We start from the raw sequence: 19,850 nt of genomic DNA, 5'->3' as shown, positions 1-19,850 counted from the left end.
CATGACTTTAAGATGGCTTTCAATGTAAATAAAGTAAATAAAGATGGGTTTAAAGCAGGCATAAGCAAACTCCGGCCTTCCAGATGTTTGGGACTACAATTCCCTAGCTAACAGGACCAGTGGTCAGGGAGGATGGGAATTGTAGTCCCAAAATTTGGAGGGCCGGAGTTTGCCTATGCCTGCTTTAAAGGTAAATCAGGGAAGACGCTCCATGCAGTGGGCTTCCTGAGCCCCTTCCAAACATTTGGGGTTGGGGTGGGGCTCCTGGCAGGTTATTTGGGCATTGGTCTCGGCCATTCTGGCCCCCCTTCCGCGCACTTTACGGGTCCTTGCCGAGTGTCTCATGGCGAGTTGTCGCCTTCAACAAGTGGGGGCTGACAGCAATTTGCAGGCCCCATAGAGCACTGCACACCACGTTGCCATAATGACACTCGACCGTTGTCGGTGGGGATCCAGTTGCGGGGGAAGCCGCTGGGGCACCCAGGGCGGCAAACATGACACGTACCCGGAGGCGCACTGATCCTCCCGAGAGTGCCGCCACCTGCACATATACGCCCAGCATGTGGTGCCGCCTGCTGGGGATGGGAGTGCCTGGCGTATTTGCGCGATCAGCGGGCGGATTTCCGCAGCAGCAATTGTGCCTGTCACGGAAATTCACCCGCCACAATGCCAATCAGCCCGGGGGGATTTTGTCAACCTCCCACCCCAGGCATGGGCCACCTCCATCCACCAGTGGCTAACAGAGGTTTGCAGCCCCGACAGCGCTACATTACAATGACGGCACTCGATCATTGTTGGCGAGCTCACCAAAATACCGTATTTTCCCCTGTGTAAGACTAGGTCCCCCCCCCCCAAATATAATGTCGAAAAGAAGGGGGCGTCTTATACACGGATACATCTCCCCCCATTTTCTTAAATCTAAGTCCCCCAAAATAGGGGGCGTCTTATACATGGGGGCCTCTTATAGACGGAAAAATATGTAACTTGCCACTTGCCATGAGCAAGACATTTGTTGCCAAGCGCCGGACGAGATCTTAGCCCTAAGCTAGATTTTTTTATGGCAGAAACAGTCCAACCTGTCGCCAAGGAAGACGGATCGCTTTTAACGATTGAAACGAAGCTCTCCTTCAATAATGGAGCGTGCATGTGAAGCCAGTTAAGACAAGGACAAGGTGGTTTAATAAAGGTTAGGTTTCATTTTATTAGGCTGGCTGTGCTCTGTGCATCAATATTTGGTAAATCTCCAATACAAGCTACTAACAGAATAATGAACAATTCACGGAAGGGAAAACGTTTCCTTCCCATCCCTTCGAGAAACCTGCGTTCAAACAGTCCCTCTAATGAAAACTCATTAAAGCAACAGTCTACCTGAAAGGTTTCCAAGGTGCAAAGTTAGGCGGGGTAGACTTTACTTCTTTTCCGGCGCCAAACTCGGGGGGGTTCAACAAGCAGCTTTTCCAAAAACAAGGCCTTCATATCACTTGGGGGGAACCCCAAATTCCTGAAGCGGAGAGTCTGGAGTCTTTCCAGGGTCCTAGTGTTCACAGTTCTGTTCAAAAGTGAGAGAGAAAGAAAGAACTAATAAGAAACGGAAGACAGGTGGAGTTTTAATTGCAATTAGTTACCACATTTTTTCCGTGTATAAGACTAGGTTTCCCCCCTAAAGAATAATGTCCAAAATTTGGGGGCATCTTATACACGGGGGCCACCTTCCCCATTTTCTTAAATCGCAGTCCCTCAAAATAGGGGGCATCTTATAGATGCAAAAATACAGTATTTGGCTGCACAATAGAGATATTGGATTCTTGTCTCGTTATACGTATGAAAGCTATTTTGGGTCACTGCATACTATCCCTTGCTTTTTCCTGTAGGACAGGGATGTCCAACTCTCAGAATAGACTGTGATCTACTCCCAGTACAAAAAAACTGGCAGTGATCTACCTGTTGTCATTGGACGGATCAAAGTTGTGGAGCTTCTCTTGGGAAGCAAATGAATGATTGGAACTGAAGATAAGAATGAGTGAAAGGTAATATATGAATGAATGGAACGGAATATATGAATGAATGGAACTGCAGGAGTGATCAACTCTCAAGAGACTGCATTCAGAATTAAAAACTGGCTGTGATCTACCCCTGTTTTCTGGGGGGGGGGGGGTTTCAGCTCAAAGTTGTCAAGCTATTTTTAGGGAGGGGCTTTTGGGGGGGAGAGTTCTGTTTTCGGGGGGGGGGGTAAAGGCAACGGACAAAGGGGTAAAGTCACTCAAGAAAAAAATCAATATGCATAAAAACAGCCGCACAGAGAGTGTTCCGTCTTCCCTTCCAGAGATCATACAACAATGGAGGGCTGGGCGAGAGAGCCAGAGATCAACTACGATCTACCAAAACCTCGTGGGGATCTATCAGTAGATCGCAACTGACCTGTTAGACATCCCTGGAATAGATGAATGAATGGAACTGAGCATTGCGATACACACAGAACATAATCAAAAGTCGAATATGTTTAATACACAGTTGAGGGTCTTGAACCCCCAGTCCAATAGTGGACCTTAATTTGATGGTCCACTTTTTGGCTAGGAGCCAAAAGTTGCTGAGCTTTTTTTGGAAAGGCAAAGTTGTCTGGCTTTTTCCCAGAAGCTAACATTGACGAGCTTTTTCTAAGGAAGCAAATGAAGGAAAGAAATGGAAGATATGAATGAATGAAACCAAATGAGCCTTGCGATATACACAGAACATAACTGGAAGCAGTAGTTGTTGAGCTTTTTTTATTCCTTTTGTTCTTTTTTATTCTGGGGGGGAAGGAGATCCCTGAGGCGCCAGAGATCGACCAGGAACACCCCGTGATCTACCAGTAGATTGCAATCTACCTGTTGGACATGCCTACTGGCGGACTAATTGCAGTCGTTCACAGTTGCCAACAGATTGACGATACCCATTGAGTCCCACGATCCCTAGCTAACAGGATCAGTGGTCAGAGATTATGGGAATTGTAGTCCAAAACATCTGGAGGGCCGAAGGTTGGGGTTGCCTGAGTTAGAAACTGGACCCAGCAACATTCAACATCCCATCTCAGGCCTATTTCATTGCTCATCTTCTAACACTGTGTATGCCATCAAATGCCAGCAGTGCCCTTCGGCTTCCTATATTGGGCAAACAGGCCAGACTCTATGCAAAAGGATATATGGGCATCAATCTGAAATCAGGAATCACACGGCAGAGAAGCCAGTTGGCCTTCCAGCTGTTTGGGGACTACAACACCCATCCTCCCTGACCGCCAGTCCTGTGAGTTAGTTATGATGGGAGTTGTAGTGCCCAAACAGCTGGAGGGCCAAGTTGGGCCATGCCTGATCTAGAGCAGTGGTGGCCCAACTTGCCCCTCCAGCTGTTTGGGGACCATAATTCCCATTATCCCTGACCCCTGGTCCTGTGAGCTAGGGATGATGGGAATTGTAGTCCCAACACAGCTGGGGGGCCGAGTGTGCCCAATCACTGCAGTAGGAGAACACTTCCATATCCTGGGAGATTAAATACAGGATCTCCAAGCAGCTGTCTTATTGCAAAACAATTTCAGAAATAGGCTTGAAAGAGAAGTTGGGTGAATTGCAACTTATCACTTAGCTGAAAACTATGGGGTCTGAATAGAGATATTGAATTCCTGTCTCTTTACACATGCTAAAGCTATTTTGGGTTATCTGCATACCATCCCTTGCTTTTTCACTCATTCATAGTCACTAGCAGGTTGACCATACCCACTGAGTCCTACAACCCTTTGGAGAAAACCCCACCCACCCACCCCCACTATATATCAGGGTCTGGGGTCTCCCCTCCCTCTATATATCAGGGTCTGGGGACTCCCCTCCCTCTATATATCAGGGTCTGGGGTCTCCCCTCCCTCTATATATCAGGGTCTGGGGACTCCCCTCCCTCTATATATCAGGGTCTGGGGTCTCCCCTCCCTCTGTATATCAGGATATGGGGACTCCCCTCCCTCTATATATCAGGGTCTGGGGTCTCCCCTCCCTCTGTATATCAGGGTCTGGGGTCTCCCCTCCCTCTATATATCAGGGTATGGAGACTCCCCTCCCTCTATATATCAGGGTCTGGGGACTCCCCTCCCTCTATATATCAGGGTCTGAGGACTCCCCTCCCTCCATATATCAGGGTCTGGGGTTTCCCCTCCCACTGTATATCAGGGTCTGGGGACTCCCCTCCCTCTATATATCATCGTGTGGGGACTTCCGCTTCAGTGTATTTGAAGAAGTCTGCCTGCACACAAAAGCTTTTACCCGGAAGAAACATTGCTGGTCTCTATGTTGCTACTGGACCATTTTTTCATTTTTTAAGATTTATTTTAACTGCGTCAGACCAACGCGGCTCCCTCCCTGAATCTAGTATAGGGAGCTGGTTCACAAGTGCCAGAGTTCGCAGAAAGGGCGCCCTGGGGACACCCATTTTAGGAGGAAGCGGAAGGGCTGCATTAACCCACCCAAACCTCTCCTTTTATTTCCCTCTAACTTCAGGTTAGTCAGCATCCTTCTTTCCAGCCCTGCAGCCCAGGTTTCAAGTATTTTGAGAACCCTGAATGCCAAACTCAAATGCGAATTTGCCACCTTTCAATGGAGAGGTGGTTTGGTGCACTTGGCAGATCCCAGTGCCTGGAGGTGGTTGGAGGACGGATAGTGGATAACGGGTTGAGGTTGAATCCGGACAAGACAGAAGTCTCGGTTATGGGTGGGCAGGTGGTCCTGAATGGGGCAACTGTGCCGCATGGGGGTCATTTTGGACCCATGGAGGCGCAGGTCCATTCTGTGTCCAGGGCAGCTCCATCTGGGACGCAGGATGAGAACCCACCTGCCCGCGGACTGCCTTGCCAGAGTGGCGCATGCTCTGGTTATCTCCCGCTTGGACTACTGCAAGGTGCTCTACATGGGGCTGCCTTGGAAGGTGACCTGGAAATCCAGTATGCGGCAACAAGACTGGGGACTGGGATCGCCCAGACCATATAACACTGGTCTTGAAAGACCTGCATTGGATCCCAGGACGTTTCCAGGCCCAATTCAAAGTGTATGAAGAGGATTTCATTCTTCCCAAAAGGAAACCTTCCTCTGCGGGTCAATATGAAGAGGATGCCAGCGAGGTTGAACCTTTCTGTAAAACAAAGTCTGACTGAGACCCTATATCACTGGTCTTGAAAGACCTACATTGCCTCGCAGGACGTTTCCGGGCACAATTCAAAGTGTTGGTGCTGACCTTGAAAGCCCCCAGTGGCCTTGGCCCATTAGACCGCAATGAGTGCCTCCACCCCGAACGCCGGGGTCCGTCTCCCGAGGACCTTCTGGCGGTTTCCTCCCTGCGAGAAGCCAAGTTACAGGAAAGCAGGCAGAGGGCCTTCTCAGTGGTGGCGCCTGCCCTGTGGAATGCCCTCCCGTCAGATATCAAGGAAATAAACAACTACCAGACTTTTAGAAGACATCTGAAAGCAGCTCTGTTTAGGGAAGCTTTTGATATTTGATGAATTATTGTATTTTAATCTGTTGTTGGAAGCCACCCAGAGTGGCTGGGGAAACCCAGCCAGGTGCGCAGAGTAGAATAAATGAATAAATAATAATTAAAGCTGTCAGTTGAAGTCTCAAAAGACTGCAAGAGGGTGGTTGCCAGAATAATCTATTACTACTACTACTACATTTATTTCCCTCCACTTCAGGTCAGCCAGCAACCTTCCTTCCAGCTCTCCCCACCCCCAGGTTTCAAACATTTTGAGAACCTTGAACGCCGAACTCAAATGTAAATTTGCCACATTTCAATGAAGAGGTGGTTTGGTGCACTGGGCAGACTCCTGTGACTGTATATTTAATATTTTTTAAATCTCCTGTTGAAAGCAGCCCAGAGTGGCTGGGGAAATCCAGCCAGATGGGCAGGGTAGAAATAAATTATTATTAATTTATTTATTATTATTATTATTATTATTATTATTATTATTATTATTATTATTATTATACCTGATGCGGTCTCTATCGGTTTGGTCAAGGACTTTGGACTTTCTTCTTCAAAAGCCAGCCTGGGACTCGCAGGTACAACAGCGGCATCTTTCAAGCTCTGGGTGGCTTTATCTGCAGCCATGGTTGTCTTGGGATGGACGCCGAGTTCAATGATTTCTTCAAAATTCCACGTCGTAGATTTCCCATTCAGGTTAGATAGAAATCCAGTTGAGCGATCCTCTTCATTAACGCACGAGATTTCAGAGTTCTCAACAACCGTTTCCTTTGCTGGAGGACTGGGAAGAGAGCAGGGTGGATAAAAATCAATGATTTTAAAAATTAAAAATAAAAATGGATTTTTAAAATAAGATGCTTTTGGAGGGAAAATCTTTCTAAAGATTTTTTTATTTCAGTTTTATGACAGTCCAAAGGCTACTCATCTGGAAAGAAGGATTTGTTTTTGTTGGCTTTTTGCAGTATGGTAGCGCTGCAGAGAGCTTGCTGGGGAGACCATGCATTAAAAAGAGACTCAAAAATAACTTAAAGAAGGTTTTAATAAGAAAAACAAAAACTCCATTTACACTAAATACATCAACAAACCAGACCCAACCACCAACCCATCCCCCAGGGTAATGGGAGAGCTAGGTGCTGCTCCTTATATACTACACCCAGATGCTGACACACCTTAATCAAATACAACTCAGCAGCACCTGCTATGTTTCACAGCTGTAAAGCTGGGTCTCGTTATCTTGCTCTGGCCCCTTAAAGACACACACATCGGGTGGAACAATGATGAACCTTTACATTTAAAGAAACCATTCAACAGTTTTAAGTTTTTCATGTGTGCTAAAACCCAGTCTTTAAAAAAACCAATGTTTAACCATATCAGTTAACAAACAGGGATACATATGCTACCATGTTATTGTTTTAGTGAAATGAATTGTTAAATTGTGATGAAGGAAATGATTGTTTGTCTCCTTCTAATCAAGTACAGCAGAAAAGTTGACTAAATAGAAACAGTTCACTTATGAAACTTCACCATCATTTCATCATTATCTTTCAATGTATTTCTTAGAGTAGAACCAAATCAGTATTTTTTGATATAACTGTAAAAACTCCTCTGAAAATGTATGATTCCAAAAATGAAACCTTCCTCTGGTTGTCAATATTAAGAGGATGCCAGCAAGGTTGAACCTTTCTGTAAAAAGGGGATATTTTATTGATTGATTGATTTATTGATTGATTGTGTGATTGTGGAAATGGATAAAAGCCCCCCATCCAAACAATGACTATCATCAGTGCAGGTCAGAAAATAAAAAATTAATTTCTATTTTTATCATCTACAATATCTTATTTCTTTAATGGTACAGCACATTGATCATTGCTTTCGTTTTATGTCTTGATGGTCTTGTTAGAGTTTAAAATTCATGTTAAATTGCTGCTTTTAAAAGTCTGGAAGGTATTAATCCCTTTTGAATGATCTTCTATGGGAAATAAGTGCCTTGGTTTTGGAATGCTTTGGCTTTGGAACGGATTTCTGGAACGGGTTAAGTTTGAGAACCATGGTACTTGTTTTACAGAAAGGGTCAGCCTCGCTGGCATCCTCAGTTTTAGAATGCTTTGGTTTTGGAGCGGACTTCTGGAACAGATTAAGTTTGGGAACCAAGGGACCACTGTACGGGGCTGTTTGGGGGACGGGCAGGAGTGGACAACACCTGCACCAAGCTTACCTAGCTTCTTTCACCTGAGTCAAATACATCGAATTCCCACCACCATCGTCGTTCCTCCGGTCAACCTCCTCCTCCTCCTCCCCATTTACAAAGACACTGTCCAGTTCCATTTTTGATCCGTCTTCCGACGCGGCCAAATCGCACACAGCCTCTGGACCGTCTTCGAGGGAGGAGTCATATTTTGCCTTTTCTGAAACAACAACAACAACAAAAAAATATTATTATTAATACCCCGCCCATCTGGCTGGGTTTCCCCAGCCACTCTGGGCAGCTTCCAGCAAAAGATTAGAAATACATTAAAACATCAGTCATTCAAAACCTCCCTAAAGAGGGCTGCCTTCAGATGTCTTACGTCAGAAAGTTGCTTATCTCTTTGACATCTGATGAGTGGGCGTTCCACAGGGCGGGTGCCGCCATTAATAATTAAGAGTCACCACCTGAAATTTGGAGTGCGGGTGGTGGTAAAAGGAAACTATTTTCAAACTGCGACTGAAGATGTAAGGCAGGCAGGCAGATGGCAGGTTTAACTAACCCCATGCTATTCTTTCCACAAGAGGGAACGAAAGCCCTCTGCGCCAGAAGCCCCTTCCGAGAAAATCAGGGAATACCTCCAAGCTAGCTAAGAAAGCAGGGTAGATAAAAATCAATGATTTATAAATAAATAAATAAAATCGGATTTTCTTGATTTCATAGAATCATAGAATCATAGAGTTGGAAGAGACCACAAGGGCCATCGAGTCCAACCCCCTGCCAAGCAGGAAACACCATCAGAGCACTCCTGACATATGGTTGTCAAGCCTCTGCTTAAAGACCTCCAAAGTAGGAGACTCCACCACACTCCTTGGCAGCAAATTCCACTGTCAAACAGCTCTTACTGTCAGGAAGTTCTTCCTAATGTTTAGGTGGAATCTTCTTTCTTGTAGTTTGGATCCATTGCTCCGTGTCCGCTTCTCGGGAGCAGGAGAAAACAACCTTTCTCCCTCCTCTATGTGACATCCTTTTATATATTTGAACATGGCTATCATATCACCCCTTAACCTCCTCTTCTCCAGGCTAAACATGCCCAGCTCCCTTAGCTGTTCCTCATAAGGCATCGTTTCCAGGCCTTTGACCATTTTAGTTGCCCTCCTCTGGACACGTTCCAGTTTGTCAGTGTCCTTCTTGAACTGTGGTGCCCAGAACTGGACACAGTACTCCAGGTGAGGTCTGACCAGAGCAGACCTCACCTTGACCAGAGCAGACCTCACGTTGGATTTTTTAAAATTATTATTGATTTTTTAAAATTTAAATTGGATTTTTAAAACAAAATGCTTTTGGAGGAAAAACCTTTCTACAGATTTCCTCTTTAAATTACATTAGAGTCCAAAGGCTATTCATCTGGAAAGAAGGATTTGTCTTAAGTTTTTCATGTCTGCTAAAACTCAGTCTAAGTCGTTAAAAAAAAAAAAAGGTTAACCCCATCAGTTAACAAACATGTATACATCTGCTATCATGTTACTGCATTAGTTAAATAAATTGTTTAAATTATGATGAAGGAAATGATTTTCTACTTCCAATCAAATACAGTGGAAAAGTTGTCCAAATAGAAACCGTTAACTTATTAAACCTCACCATCATTTCATCATTATCTGTCTATGTCGTTCTAAGAGTAGAACCAAATCAGTCACTTTTGATATAACAGTAGAAACTACTCTGGAGATTTATCATTCCAAAAAGGAAACCTTCCTCTGCTTCTCAAGATTAAGAGGATGCCAGCAGGGTTGAACCTTTCTGTAAAAAAATTGATTTAAACCAAGTCTTCCTGACTAGGGATTTAAAACGGGATTTAAATTGATTTAATTTAAATCAAATCCACCCGGCAAGGAAGACAAACAGTCGCAGGGCTGCCCCTTACCAGGCTGATCTTGCTTTTCGAGGCCCAGCTCCTCGTCTTCTTCGACGCCTTCATCCTCCTCATTGGACTTGTCGTCGTTCTGTGTTAGAGGAAGCAGAAAGAGTCAGTTGCAAGATGAGCTGCTGGTTATAAGATGGCCCTGTGCCCAGCTGGCATCTGAAGGACATTACAAGCCATAGGAAACCTTCCTCTGGTTGTCAATATTGAAAGGATGCCTGCAAAGTCAAACCTTTCTGTAAAATAAAGGATTTAAATCAAGTCTGATCGAGGCCATATAGCACTGGTCCTGAAAGACCTACATTGGCTCCTAGGACGTTTCCGGGCACAATTCAAAGTGTCAGTGCTGACCTTGAAAGCCCTAAACAACCTCGGCCCAGTAGACACCAAGGTCCCTCTCCCGAGGACCTTCTGGCGGTTCCCTCCCTGCGAGAAGCCAAGTTACAGGAAAGCAGGCAGAGGGCCTTCTCAGTGGTGGCGCCTGCCCTGTGGAATGCCCTCCCGTCAGATGTCAAGGAAATAAACAACTATTGGACTTTTAGAAGACATCTGAAGGCAGCCCTGTTTAAGGAAGTTTTGAATGACGGATGTTTTAATGTATTTCTAATCTTTTACTAGAAGCCACCCAGAGTGGCTGGGGAAACCGAGCCAGATGGGCGGGGTACAAATAATAAATTGTTGTTGTTGTTGTTGTTGTTGTTACTGGAAGCTGCTTAGAGTGTTTGGCGAAAATCAGCAAGATGGGCAGGGTAGAAATAAATATGATGATGATGATGAAAGCTGTCAGTTGTAGTCTCAAAAGACTGCAAGAGGGAGGTTGCCAAATACGTTTCCCTAATATGCAATCATTTTCATTCATGACTCAGGCAATCCGTATTTGCCTCTAGGAAGAGTATTCTGCCTTAAAAGCTGCCAACGAAAGAAGATTGGCAGATGAAATTATTGGACTATGCCTAATTGGCCAAACTGACGGGGAAAATCCGGAACCAGTAGGATCGGACTTTTCTGAAAGGCGGGGACAAATATATGTTATATCTGAAAGACAATTGTAAAAAACGTACATCGCTAGTAGGGTCGCAGGAAGTTTTGTCCTGTTAAAATTACTGCTCATTACTTATCTTCATTATTTTAGTTTATATATAATACGACAATTTAATAGTAATAAGAAAGGTAAAGGGACCCCTGACTATTAAGTCCAGTTGCGGACGACTCTGGGGTTGCAGCGCTCATCTCACCTTGCTGGCCAAGGGAGCCAGCGTTTGTCCGCAGACAGTTTTTCCAGGTTATGTGGCCAGCATGACTAAGCTGCTTCTGGTGAACCCAGAGCAGCTAATGGAAACGGCGTTTACCTTCCTGCCGGAGCGGGACCTATTTATCTCCTTGCACTCTGACGTGCTTTTGACATCTGGAGTGGTGGAATTTGCCTATGCCTGCAATACAAGGCAAGTATTTGTCCAAAAACGGAGCCAAACGGAGCCAAATGTTTCATTTCTTTTTGCATACTGTGATGTTATGTATGAAAATATGTGTAAAAACCAGTAAAAATTCTAATGAAATGAAATGAAAGCTGCCACAGCACATCAGCATCAGATCAGCTGTGGGAGCTCAGAGAAAACCACAATTTTTAAGACAGGCGGCAACAACGTTTCCCTTGAACACTAGCAACAGAAATCAGAGGTAACCAGAGGCCTTAGCCAACGTTGGAAGACATTTACCTTGGCGTCGTTCTGCTCTGCCTTCCGGGTCCTCCTCATTATTTCTTCTATTCTCTGTCAAAGAACAGTCACACCACTTAGATAACGCCAAGACTCAGTTAATAGTAGTAGTAGTAGTAGTAGTAGTAGTAGTAGTAGTAGTAATAATAATAATAATAATAATAATAATAATAATAATAATGTATTATTTTGACCCCGCCCATCTGGCCCTTTCCTTTCCCTGCTTGGAGACCCTTGAATGCCAGCAGGGAGTAATGGTTAGACTTTGACTGCAGTGGTGGTCAAACCTGGCCCTCCAGCTGTTTGGGGACTACAACTCCCATCAACCCTAGCTAACAGGAGCAATGGTCAGGGATAGTAGGCATTGTAGTCCCAAAACAGCTAGAGGGCCACGTTTGGCCACCATTAGGTTAGAGAGAGACCTGGCTCAAAATCCTCTCTTAGCTATAAAAGACACATTGGTGCATCATGGGCCTGTCATGGTATCTCCCTCCTAAAATCCCTCAGAGAGGTTCAAAGAAATAAATGGGGCTGGGGAGGAAGCCAAGCATACTTTGTTGAGTTCCATGGTAAAAGCAGCCCAGGGCTGATTTTGGGGACTACAACTCCCACCATCCCTGACCGTTGGTCCTGTTAGCAAGGGATGATGGGAGTTGTAGTCCCAAAACAGCTGGAGGGGGTCAAGTCAGGCCACCACTGCATGAGACAATTAAATGAAAGGGACCCCAAGTGCCAAATATCACTGTTAGGCCATAGAGTAGGCAAATTAAGGCCCTGGGGCTGGCTCCGGCTCCATCGCCTACTCAATCCGGCCTGCGGACGGTCCGAGAATCAGCGTGTTTTGACACGAGTAGAATGTGTCCTTTTATTTAAAATGCACCTCAGGATTATTTGTGGGGCATAGGATTTCGTTCTTTTTTTTCTTTCCAAAATATAGTCCGGCCCCCCACAAGGTCCGAGGGACAGTGGACTGGCCCCCTGCTCAAAAAGTTTGCTGACCCCTGCTATAGAGCATACACAATGCCCCACCCACAAACCCCCGCCAGCGTACAAGGGAAGCCTGGCCTTCGACTTGTATCCATTGCTATGGTCTGCGTCCACCCAAGGGCTTATCCAGCTGCTTTTTCATGAAACATTATATGTCTCTTTTGAAGGATATGACAGGGATGTCCAACTCCCAAGAGGCTGCGATCTATTCACAGTGTAAAAAATCGGGCAGTGATCTACCTGTTGTTGTTGGACAGATCAAAGTTGTGGAGCTTTTTCTGGGAAACCAAAGTGGTTCAGCTTTTTTTTTAGGGGCAAATGAATGAATGAAACTGAATATATGAATGAATGGAACTGAATGAGCACTGTGATATACACAGAATATAGTAAAAAGTCGATTATATAAAACACAGTTAAGGGTCCTGAATCTGCAGTCAAATAGTGGACCTTAATCTGATGGTCAACCTTTTGGCTAGGAGTCAAAAGCTGCAGAGCTTTTTTTGGAAAGGTAAAGTTTCTGAGCTTTTTCTAAGGAAGCAAATGAATGAATGGAACTGAAGATATGAATGAATGAAATGAACACAGTTGAGGGTTCATGAATCTGCAGTCAAATAGTGGACCTTAATCTGATGGTCAACTTTTTGGCTAGAAAACAAAAGTTGCTGAGCTTTTTTTGGAAAGGCAAAGTTGCTCAGCTTTTCTTAGGAAGCTAGAGTGGTTGAGCTTTCTTTAGGAAACAGTAGAAACAGTAGTTGTTGAGCTATTTCATTCTTCTTCTTTTTTCTTTTTCTTTTTTGAGGTGGTGGGGGGAGATCCCTGAGAGACTAGATATTGACCAGGAACACCCCACGATCTACCAGTAGGTTGTGATCTACATGTTGGACATGCCTGGTGTATGCACACTGCAATGCTCTTTTATTGCAATGGCTGACGGAAATAAATTCATTCATTCTTTTGAAACAGAGGACTGAGAGCAGAAAAGGCAGGTGTCTCACCTTTTTCCTCTCCAGCCGCTCTTGCTTGTTCCGCTGCACAATCTGCTCCCGTTCCTGACGCTGCTTCTCGGCTTCCTCCAGAGCTTTTGCCTCGGCCTCTTCGCGCTAAAATTGGGGGGAAGAGGAATCACCGCTGGAAAACCCTTTCGTTCCCAAAACCCCACCCGAATGGAAACTGGAAACAGCTCTCCAAACTGCAAGGCGTCCAGCGTGTGCAAGAGATTCCATCAATGGAGTCTCCGGAAAATCTGACATGTCGCTCAGGAAGACAGGTGAACTAATGCCAGTGTAATGCAAGAAGCAAAGATTGCCAGTGTCGAAGCGATGATCCTTCAACATCAACTTTGGACCGGTCATGTTGTGTATCGCCTTACACTGGAAAGTGTAACGCTGGTGGTCCACAAAAGAGGTTGAAAGATCTCAAGGCAAATTTTTTAAATGTAGTATAAACACCGACAACAGGGAAACACTGGCCTGTGAGCGCTCCAATTGGAGAACAGCCTCGACCAAAGGCGTCCTGGGCTTTGAAGACACTCAAATTCGGGACACGAGGGAGAAACGGGCGAGGAAGAAGGAACCTTCACCAGGATCAACCCCCGCCCAGAAACCCCACTGTGGAAGAACGTGCGGATCCGGAATTGGCCTCCACCCTCACTTACGGGCTCACTGCTAAAATCCATGTTGATGGAAGACAATCTGATTCGGCTACGAGGGATTGCAAAAGAAAAAGACAATAGGAATAATAATGGCAAGGGAAGTTGGGGACTGTGGCCCTTCCGTAGTTGCTAAAATGCCAACTTGCCATTCCCAGCCAATGGCCACGCTGTCTGGGACTGAAGGGAGCTGGAGCCCTACAAAATCTGGAGTGCTGACACAGGCACCTCATAACTGCTATTAAGCAGCTAAGAGCCAGGGGGAGGCTAATCTTTTTGGGGCTGAGGCTCAGCCAGATGGGCAGGGTAGAAACAGTAAATTAATTATCATCATCATCATCATCATCATCATCATTATTATTGATCCTGCATCATGTAGCAGATGTGGCGTTCTCCACCCACACCCCATGACAGATATTGTAGGTCTTGGCAAGCAGATATCCTATGGGCTGCAGGGGTTCAAACCCGCCCGCCCCCCCCCCCCCAGTATTAGAGGAGGCATAGGCAAACTCAGCCCTCTAGCTGTTTTGGGACTACAATTCCCATCATCCCTGACCACTGGTCCTGTTAGCTAGGGATGGTGGGAGCTGTAGTCTCAAAACATCTGGAGGGCCAAGTTTGGCGATGCCTGGCCTATTCAGTCACCAGGTTACGTTGAGAATCAACTGGAAAAGTCCTCTGGGCTCTTTAGTGGGGCTTTGGGGCATTATTTATTATCATTTATTGAATTTATATACTGCCCTATAACTGGAGGTCTCAGGGCGGTTTGCAGAACAAAATCAAAATATAAAATATATTATAAAAGGTAAAGGGGCCCCTGACCATTAGGTCCAGTCGTGGCCGACTCTGGGGTTGCGGCGCTCATCTCACTTTACTGGCTGAGGGAGCCGGCGTACAGGTCATGTGGCTGGCATAACTAAGCTGCTTCTGGAGAACCAGAGCAGCGCACGGAAACGCCGTTTACCTTCCCGCCGGAGCGGTACCTATTTATCTACTTGCACTTTGACGTGCTTTCGAACTGCTAGGTTGGCAGGAGCAGGACTAAGCAACGGGAGCTCACCCCATCGTGGGGATTCGAACTGCCGACCTTCTGATCGGCAAGTCCTAGGCTCTGTGGTTTAATCCACAGAACCACCTGTGTCCCAAAATATATTATACTGTTTGGTATAATTTGTGTGCGTGTGTACCTCTGCATACTCTGGGGTTCCCCTGTACAATTGTTATTATTCCCACGTTGCATAGCGGTACCTTGGTCTTCGAACGCCTTGGGACTCAAACAACTCAGAACCCAAACACTGAAAACCAGGAAGGAAGTTTTCTGGTTGGGGAATGTTTTTTTGGAAGCCAAAAGTGTTCCATTTTGAGTGCAATCTTTCTGATTTGAGTGTTTTGCTGAGGTCTGTCTGTTTTTGTGAATTATTTTGCGTTTTTGCGGCTCTCTTTTTTGTGTGATTGTGCGGAACCCAGTTCAGTTACTGATGGATAGATTGTGTGACTGTAGTACATTGTTGATTGCTTTCGTTTCACAGATCCAAGGTCTTGTCAGAGAGAAAATTCAAGTTTGATGGCTGTTTTAGGGGTTGTTTTTAAAAGTCTGGAACGGATTCATCCCTTTTACCTTACTTCAGGCTTCCGCAACCTCGGCCCTCCAGATGTTTTTGGCCGACAACTCCCATGATCCCTAGCTAGCACGACCAATGGTCAGGGATGGTGGGAGTTGTAGTCTTAAAACATCTGGAGGGCAGAGGTTGAGGAAGCCTGGTACCACCACAAGCCCACCACCAAGACCGCTCCAATGATATCAGGATAGTATACGTGGATTAGGGTTATTCCCACTTCCCCAAGGAAAAAGATTAGGCTGATAAATAGATTGGGTCAAGACCATGCTGCTATTATTATTATTATTATTATTATTACAACATAAAGTTGGGTCAAACCCAGCCAGAATCCCAATACAGGGCCATAAGGAATTAGCCAGTCACGCCTCAAAGGAAGTGTACTCCCCACCTTTGAAGGCGACCCGGAAACTCCCAACTAATCCAGATTGCAGCAGCCAGACTGTGGACTGGGAGTGGCCGCAAAGACCACATAACACCGGTCCTGAGAGACCTGCATTGGCTCCCAGGACGTTTCCGGGCTAGAGCGAGTATGGCAGGGTGCCCATGACGGAGCCTCAAGAACATCTTATAGGGTTTTTATGAAAACCTACGAGATGGCAGTGAAGGCCGCTAAGAAGTCTTACTTCTCGGCCTCCATTGCATCCGCTAGCTCTCGCCCGGCGCAATTATTTAGTATAATTAGGTCTTTAAAGTCCCTAGAGGGACAGCCAAATTTAAATAACAATTTGACACACAGCTGTGAGGCATTTGCGAGCTTTTTTGCGGAGAAGGTCCTGTTGCTCCGCCATGACCTCCCTGCCAATTTGGATACAATAAAGTAACTGGAGGCCCCTCGACTGTCCTTGGGTCCAGTATTGGACCACTTTGACCGGATAGCCCCAGCCGATGTGGACAGACTCCTCCGAGCTGGAAAGCCCGCCACCTGTCCTCTTGACCCATGCCCGTCTTGGCTGATTAGAGCGTGTCCAGACGAGGTGCGGCCCCCCCCGGGGGATATCATCAATTTGTCCCTTGGCACCGGGACATTCCCAGGGGAACTGAAGGAGGCAGTGGTGCGCCCGCTCTTAAAGAAAACATCATTAGATCCCTTAGATCTATCCAATTACCGCCCAGTTTCGAATTCCTGGGTAAGGTGATTGAGAGAGCGGTTGCTGAACAGCTTGGTGGGTTTCTGGATGAAACATCTTTATGCGCCCCCTTGCCCAGATTGTCCGGAGTTTTGGAGTGAGTTGTCATCAATATGCTGATGACACCCAGCTTTATCTCTCAATAGATGGCCATCCTGACTCGGCCCCAGACACACTGATCAGATGTTTGGAAGCTGTGGTTGGATGGTCACGTGGGAGCCGGTTGAAGTTAAATCCTTCATAGACAGAGGTCCTCTGGCTGGGACGGGACGATATGGAATTGAGGGGGCAACTCCCATCTCTTGCGGGGCTGCAGTTAGTGCCAGCACCGTCTGTTAAGAGTTTGGGTGTAATCTTCGATAGCTCCCTCTCCATGGAGGCGCAGATTACAGCTACAACAAAGGTGGCATTTTTTCATCTCTGCCAAGCTAAGCAGTTGGCTCCTTACCTCTCTCGCCCTGACCTAGCCACTGTGATCCACGCGACGGTCACCTCCAGACTGGATTATTGTAACTCGCTCTACGTGGGGCTGCCCTTGAGACTGACCCAGAAACTCCAGCAGGTGCAGAATGCCATGGCGAGACTCCTTACGGGGTCTTTGCTGCGAGATCACATTCACCCGGTGCTATACCAGACACACTGGCTCCCGGTGGAGTACAGGATCAGGTTTAAGGTGATGGTTTTAACCTTTAAAGCCCTATATGGCTTAGGACCCTCGTACCTACCGGACCGCCTCTCCTGGTATGTCCCACAGAGGAACTTATGGTCTTCAAATAAAAACATCCTGAAGGTCCCAGGCCACAGAAAGGTTAGGCTGGCTTCAACTAGATCCAGGGCTTTTTCGGCTGTGGCTCCAATCTGGTGGAACGCTCTGTCACAAGAGACTAGGGCCCTGTGGGATTTGACATCTTTCCGCAGGGCCTGCAAAACAGAGCTGTTCCACCAGGCCTTTGGTCAGGGCGCAGCCTGACTCCCTCCTTTGGCAATCTTAAGCTTATGGTTGCCATCAATTTGATTTTAATTAATTTTTATAATGAAATGTTTTTAGAATGTTGCACTATTTTATTGTTGTTAGCCGCCCTGAGCCCGGCTTTGGCTGGGGAGGGCGGGATATAAATAATTTTTTTAATTATTATTATTAATTCAAAGGGTTGGTGCAGACTTTGAAAGCTCTAAACAGCCCAGTAGAGGAAACGTTCCTCTGGTTGTCAATATTAAGAGGAAGCCAGCAAAGCTGAACCTTTCTGTAAAATAAAGGATTTAAATCAAATCTGACTGAGACCACACAACACCGGTCCTGAAAGACCTGCGTTGGCTCCCAGGACATTTCCGGGCACAATTCAAAGTCTCAGTGCTTACCTTGAAAGCTCTCAACGGCCTTGCCCCAGTAGACCTGATGCAGCATCTCCACCCCGGACGCCAGGATCCCTCTCCCGAGGGCCTTCTGGCAGTCCCCGTCCCCCCTGCGAGAAGCCAAGTGACAGAGAACCAGACAGAGGGCCTTCTTGGTGGTGACACCCGCCCTGTGGAACGCCCTCCCGTCAGATGTAAATGAAATAAAAAACCACCTGACTTTTAGAAGACATCTGAAGGCAGCCCTGTTTAGGGAAGTTTTTAACGACTGATGTTTTAATGTACAGTGGTGCCTCGCAAGACGAAAAGAATCCGTTCCGCGAGTCTCTTCGTCTTGTGGTTTTTTCGTCTTGTAAAGCAAGCCCATTAGCGGATTAGCGCTATTAGCGGCTTAGCGGATCAGCTGATAAGCGGCTTAGCGGATCAGCTGTTAAGCGGCTTAGGATCAGCTGATAAGCGGCTTAGCGGCTTGGGAAAAAGGGGGGGAACCCCGCAGGAACTCGCAAGACATTTTCGTCTTGCGAAGCAAGCCCATAGGAAATTTGTTTTGCAAAGCACCTCCAAAATGGAAAACCCTTTCGTCTAGCGGGTTTTTCGTCTTGCGAGGCATTCGTCTTGTGGGGCACTACTGTATTTTTAATCTCCTGTCGGAGGCCACCCAAAGTAGCTCGAGAAACACAGGTAGATGGGCGGGGTAGACATAAAATTATTATTATTATTATTAAAGCTGACAGCTGAAGTCTCAAAAGACTGCAAGAGGGAGGTGGCCAGAATACTGTATTTTTCCATATATAAGACTATCTTTACCCAGTTTTTTAAAGTTTAATATATTGCTTATACTTTATCTGTTAAACATTTTCTGAAATTGAAACTCAAATGTCAAAAGAAGACTCAGCACAACTAGATTAAGCAGTTTATGGAATCATTGAGTAGTAGAGAGAAGCTACTGGTGGAACCACTCAACACTTACTTTGCAGCCCTGTTTAGGGAAGTTTTTTTATGACTGATGTATTAACCTGAGGATTGCCATTTCTTTAGTTTAATTTTAATTTATTTGAATTTTAATCCATTGATTCCTGTTTTTATGTATATTGTGTTATTAATATGATGTTAGCCACTCTAAGCCCAACTATGGCAGGGGAGGGAGGGATACAAATAAAATAATAATAATAATAATAATAATAATAATAATCCTAAATCTCCTGTCAGAAGCTGCACAGAGTGGCTGAGGAAACCCAGCCAGATGGGCGGGGTAGAAATAAATCATCATCATCATCATCATCATCATCATCAAGTAGGGGCAGGAATCACCAAAACAACAAAAGACATGGAAGTTTTCGCCCACCAATGGGGATTATTGCAGTAAGAGGTCCCAACACACTTGACTGGTGTAGATTTAAAAATGGAGCTTGGCATGCACTTAAGAAACCTGAAATGATAATTAAGATCCATTGGATCCCGGGACTGCTGCCCTCAATCCCCCAAAGGGTGCTTTTTGCAGACTGCTGAGCATCCCAGAACATAAAATATTTTCCAGTATCTAGCCTCTTTCCACTCTGCCTCAAGTCCAAACCTGAAGCTGGAGCTCGGCCATCTTCTCCTGCTCCTCCTGCTCAGCCTGCCTTTGCGGCTCCTCTTCCCTTGCCCTCCTCTCGTCTTCCAGTTCCTGGAGGGCCTCTTCCAGCTGTGCCTGCTTCTCAAGGGCTTGGTTGGAGACTTCTTCCTTTCTGATCCTGTTCCAAATAAATCGACAACAGGTCAGATCCTTGCTTTTGCACAATAAAAATAAATGCTTTTTAAAAAAA

At 45.8% G+C, this 19,850-nt stretch overlaps 1 protein-coding gene across 1 annotated transcript in view; it reads right to left on the bottom strand.

The window, feature by feature from the left end:
- Positions 1 to 1,176: 1,176 nt before the first annotated feature.
- Positions 1,177 to 19,850, bottom strand: part of LOC310698873 (uncharacterized protein) — a 91,855-nt gene continuing 73,181 nt past the window's right edge. The window contains exons 14-20 of the mRNA XM_083486662.1: positions 19,619 to 19,778; positions 13,294 to 13,398; positions 11,312 to 11,365; positions 9,600 to 9,678; positions 7,706 to 7,895; positions 5,997 to 6,271; positions 1,177 to 1,549 (exon numbers count right to left, since the gene is read on the bottom strand). Coding sequence (XP_083342788.1) covers positions 1,542 to 1,549; positions 5,997 to 6,271; positions 7,706 to 7,895; positions 9,600 to 9,678; positions 11,312 to 11,365; positions 13,294 to 13,398; positions 19,619 to 19,778 — 871 coding nt within the window. The 3' untranslated portion in view covers positions 1,177 to 1,541. The remainder of the gene's footprint in view (positions 1,550 to 5,996; positions 6,272 to 7,705; positions 7,896 to 9,599; positions 9,679 to 11,311; positions 11,366 to 13,293; positions 13,399 to 19,618; positions 19,779 to 19,850) is intronic.

This window comes from Podarcis liolepis (genome assembly GCF_965112155.1).
Source record: "Podarcis liolepis genome assembly, chromosome: Z".
NCBI lineage: Eukaryota > Metazoa > Chordata > Lepidosauria > Squamata > Lacertidae > Podarcis > Podarcis liolepis.
The sequence above is the reverse complement of the archived record's forward strand: the minus strand, read 5'-3'. Positions and strand labels throughout refer to the sequence as shown.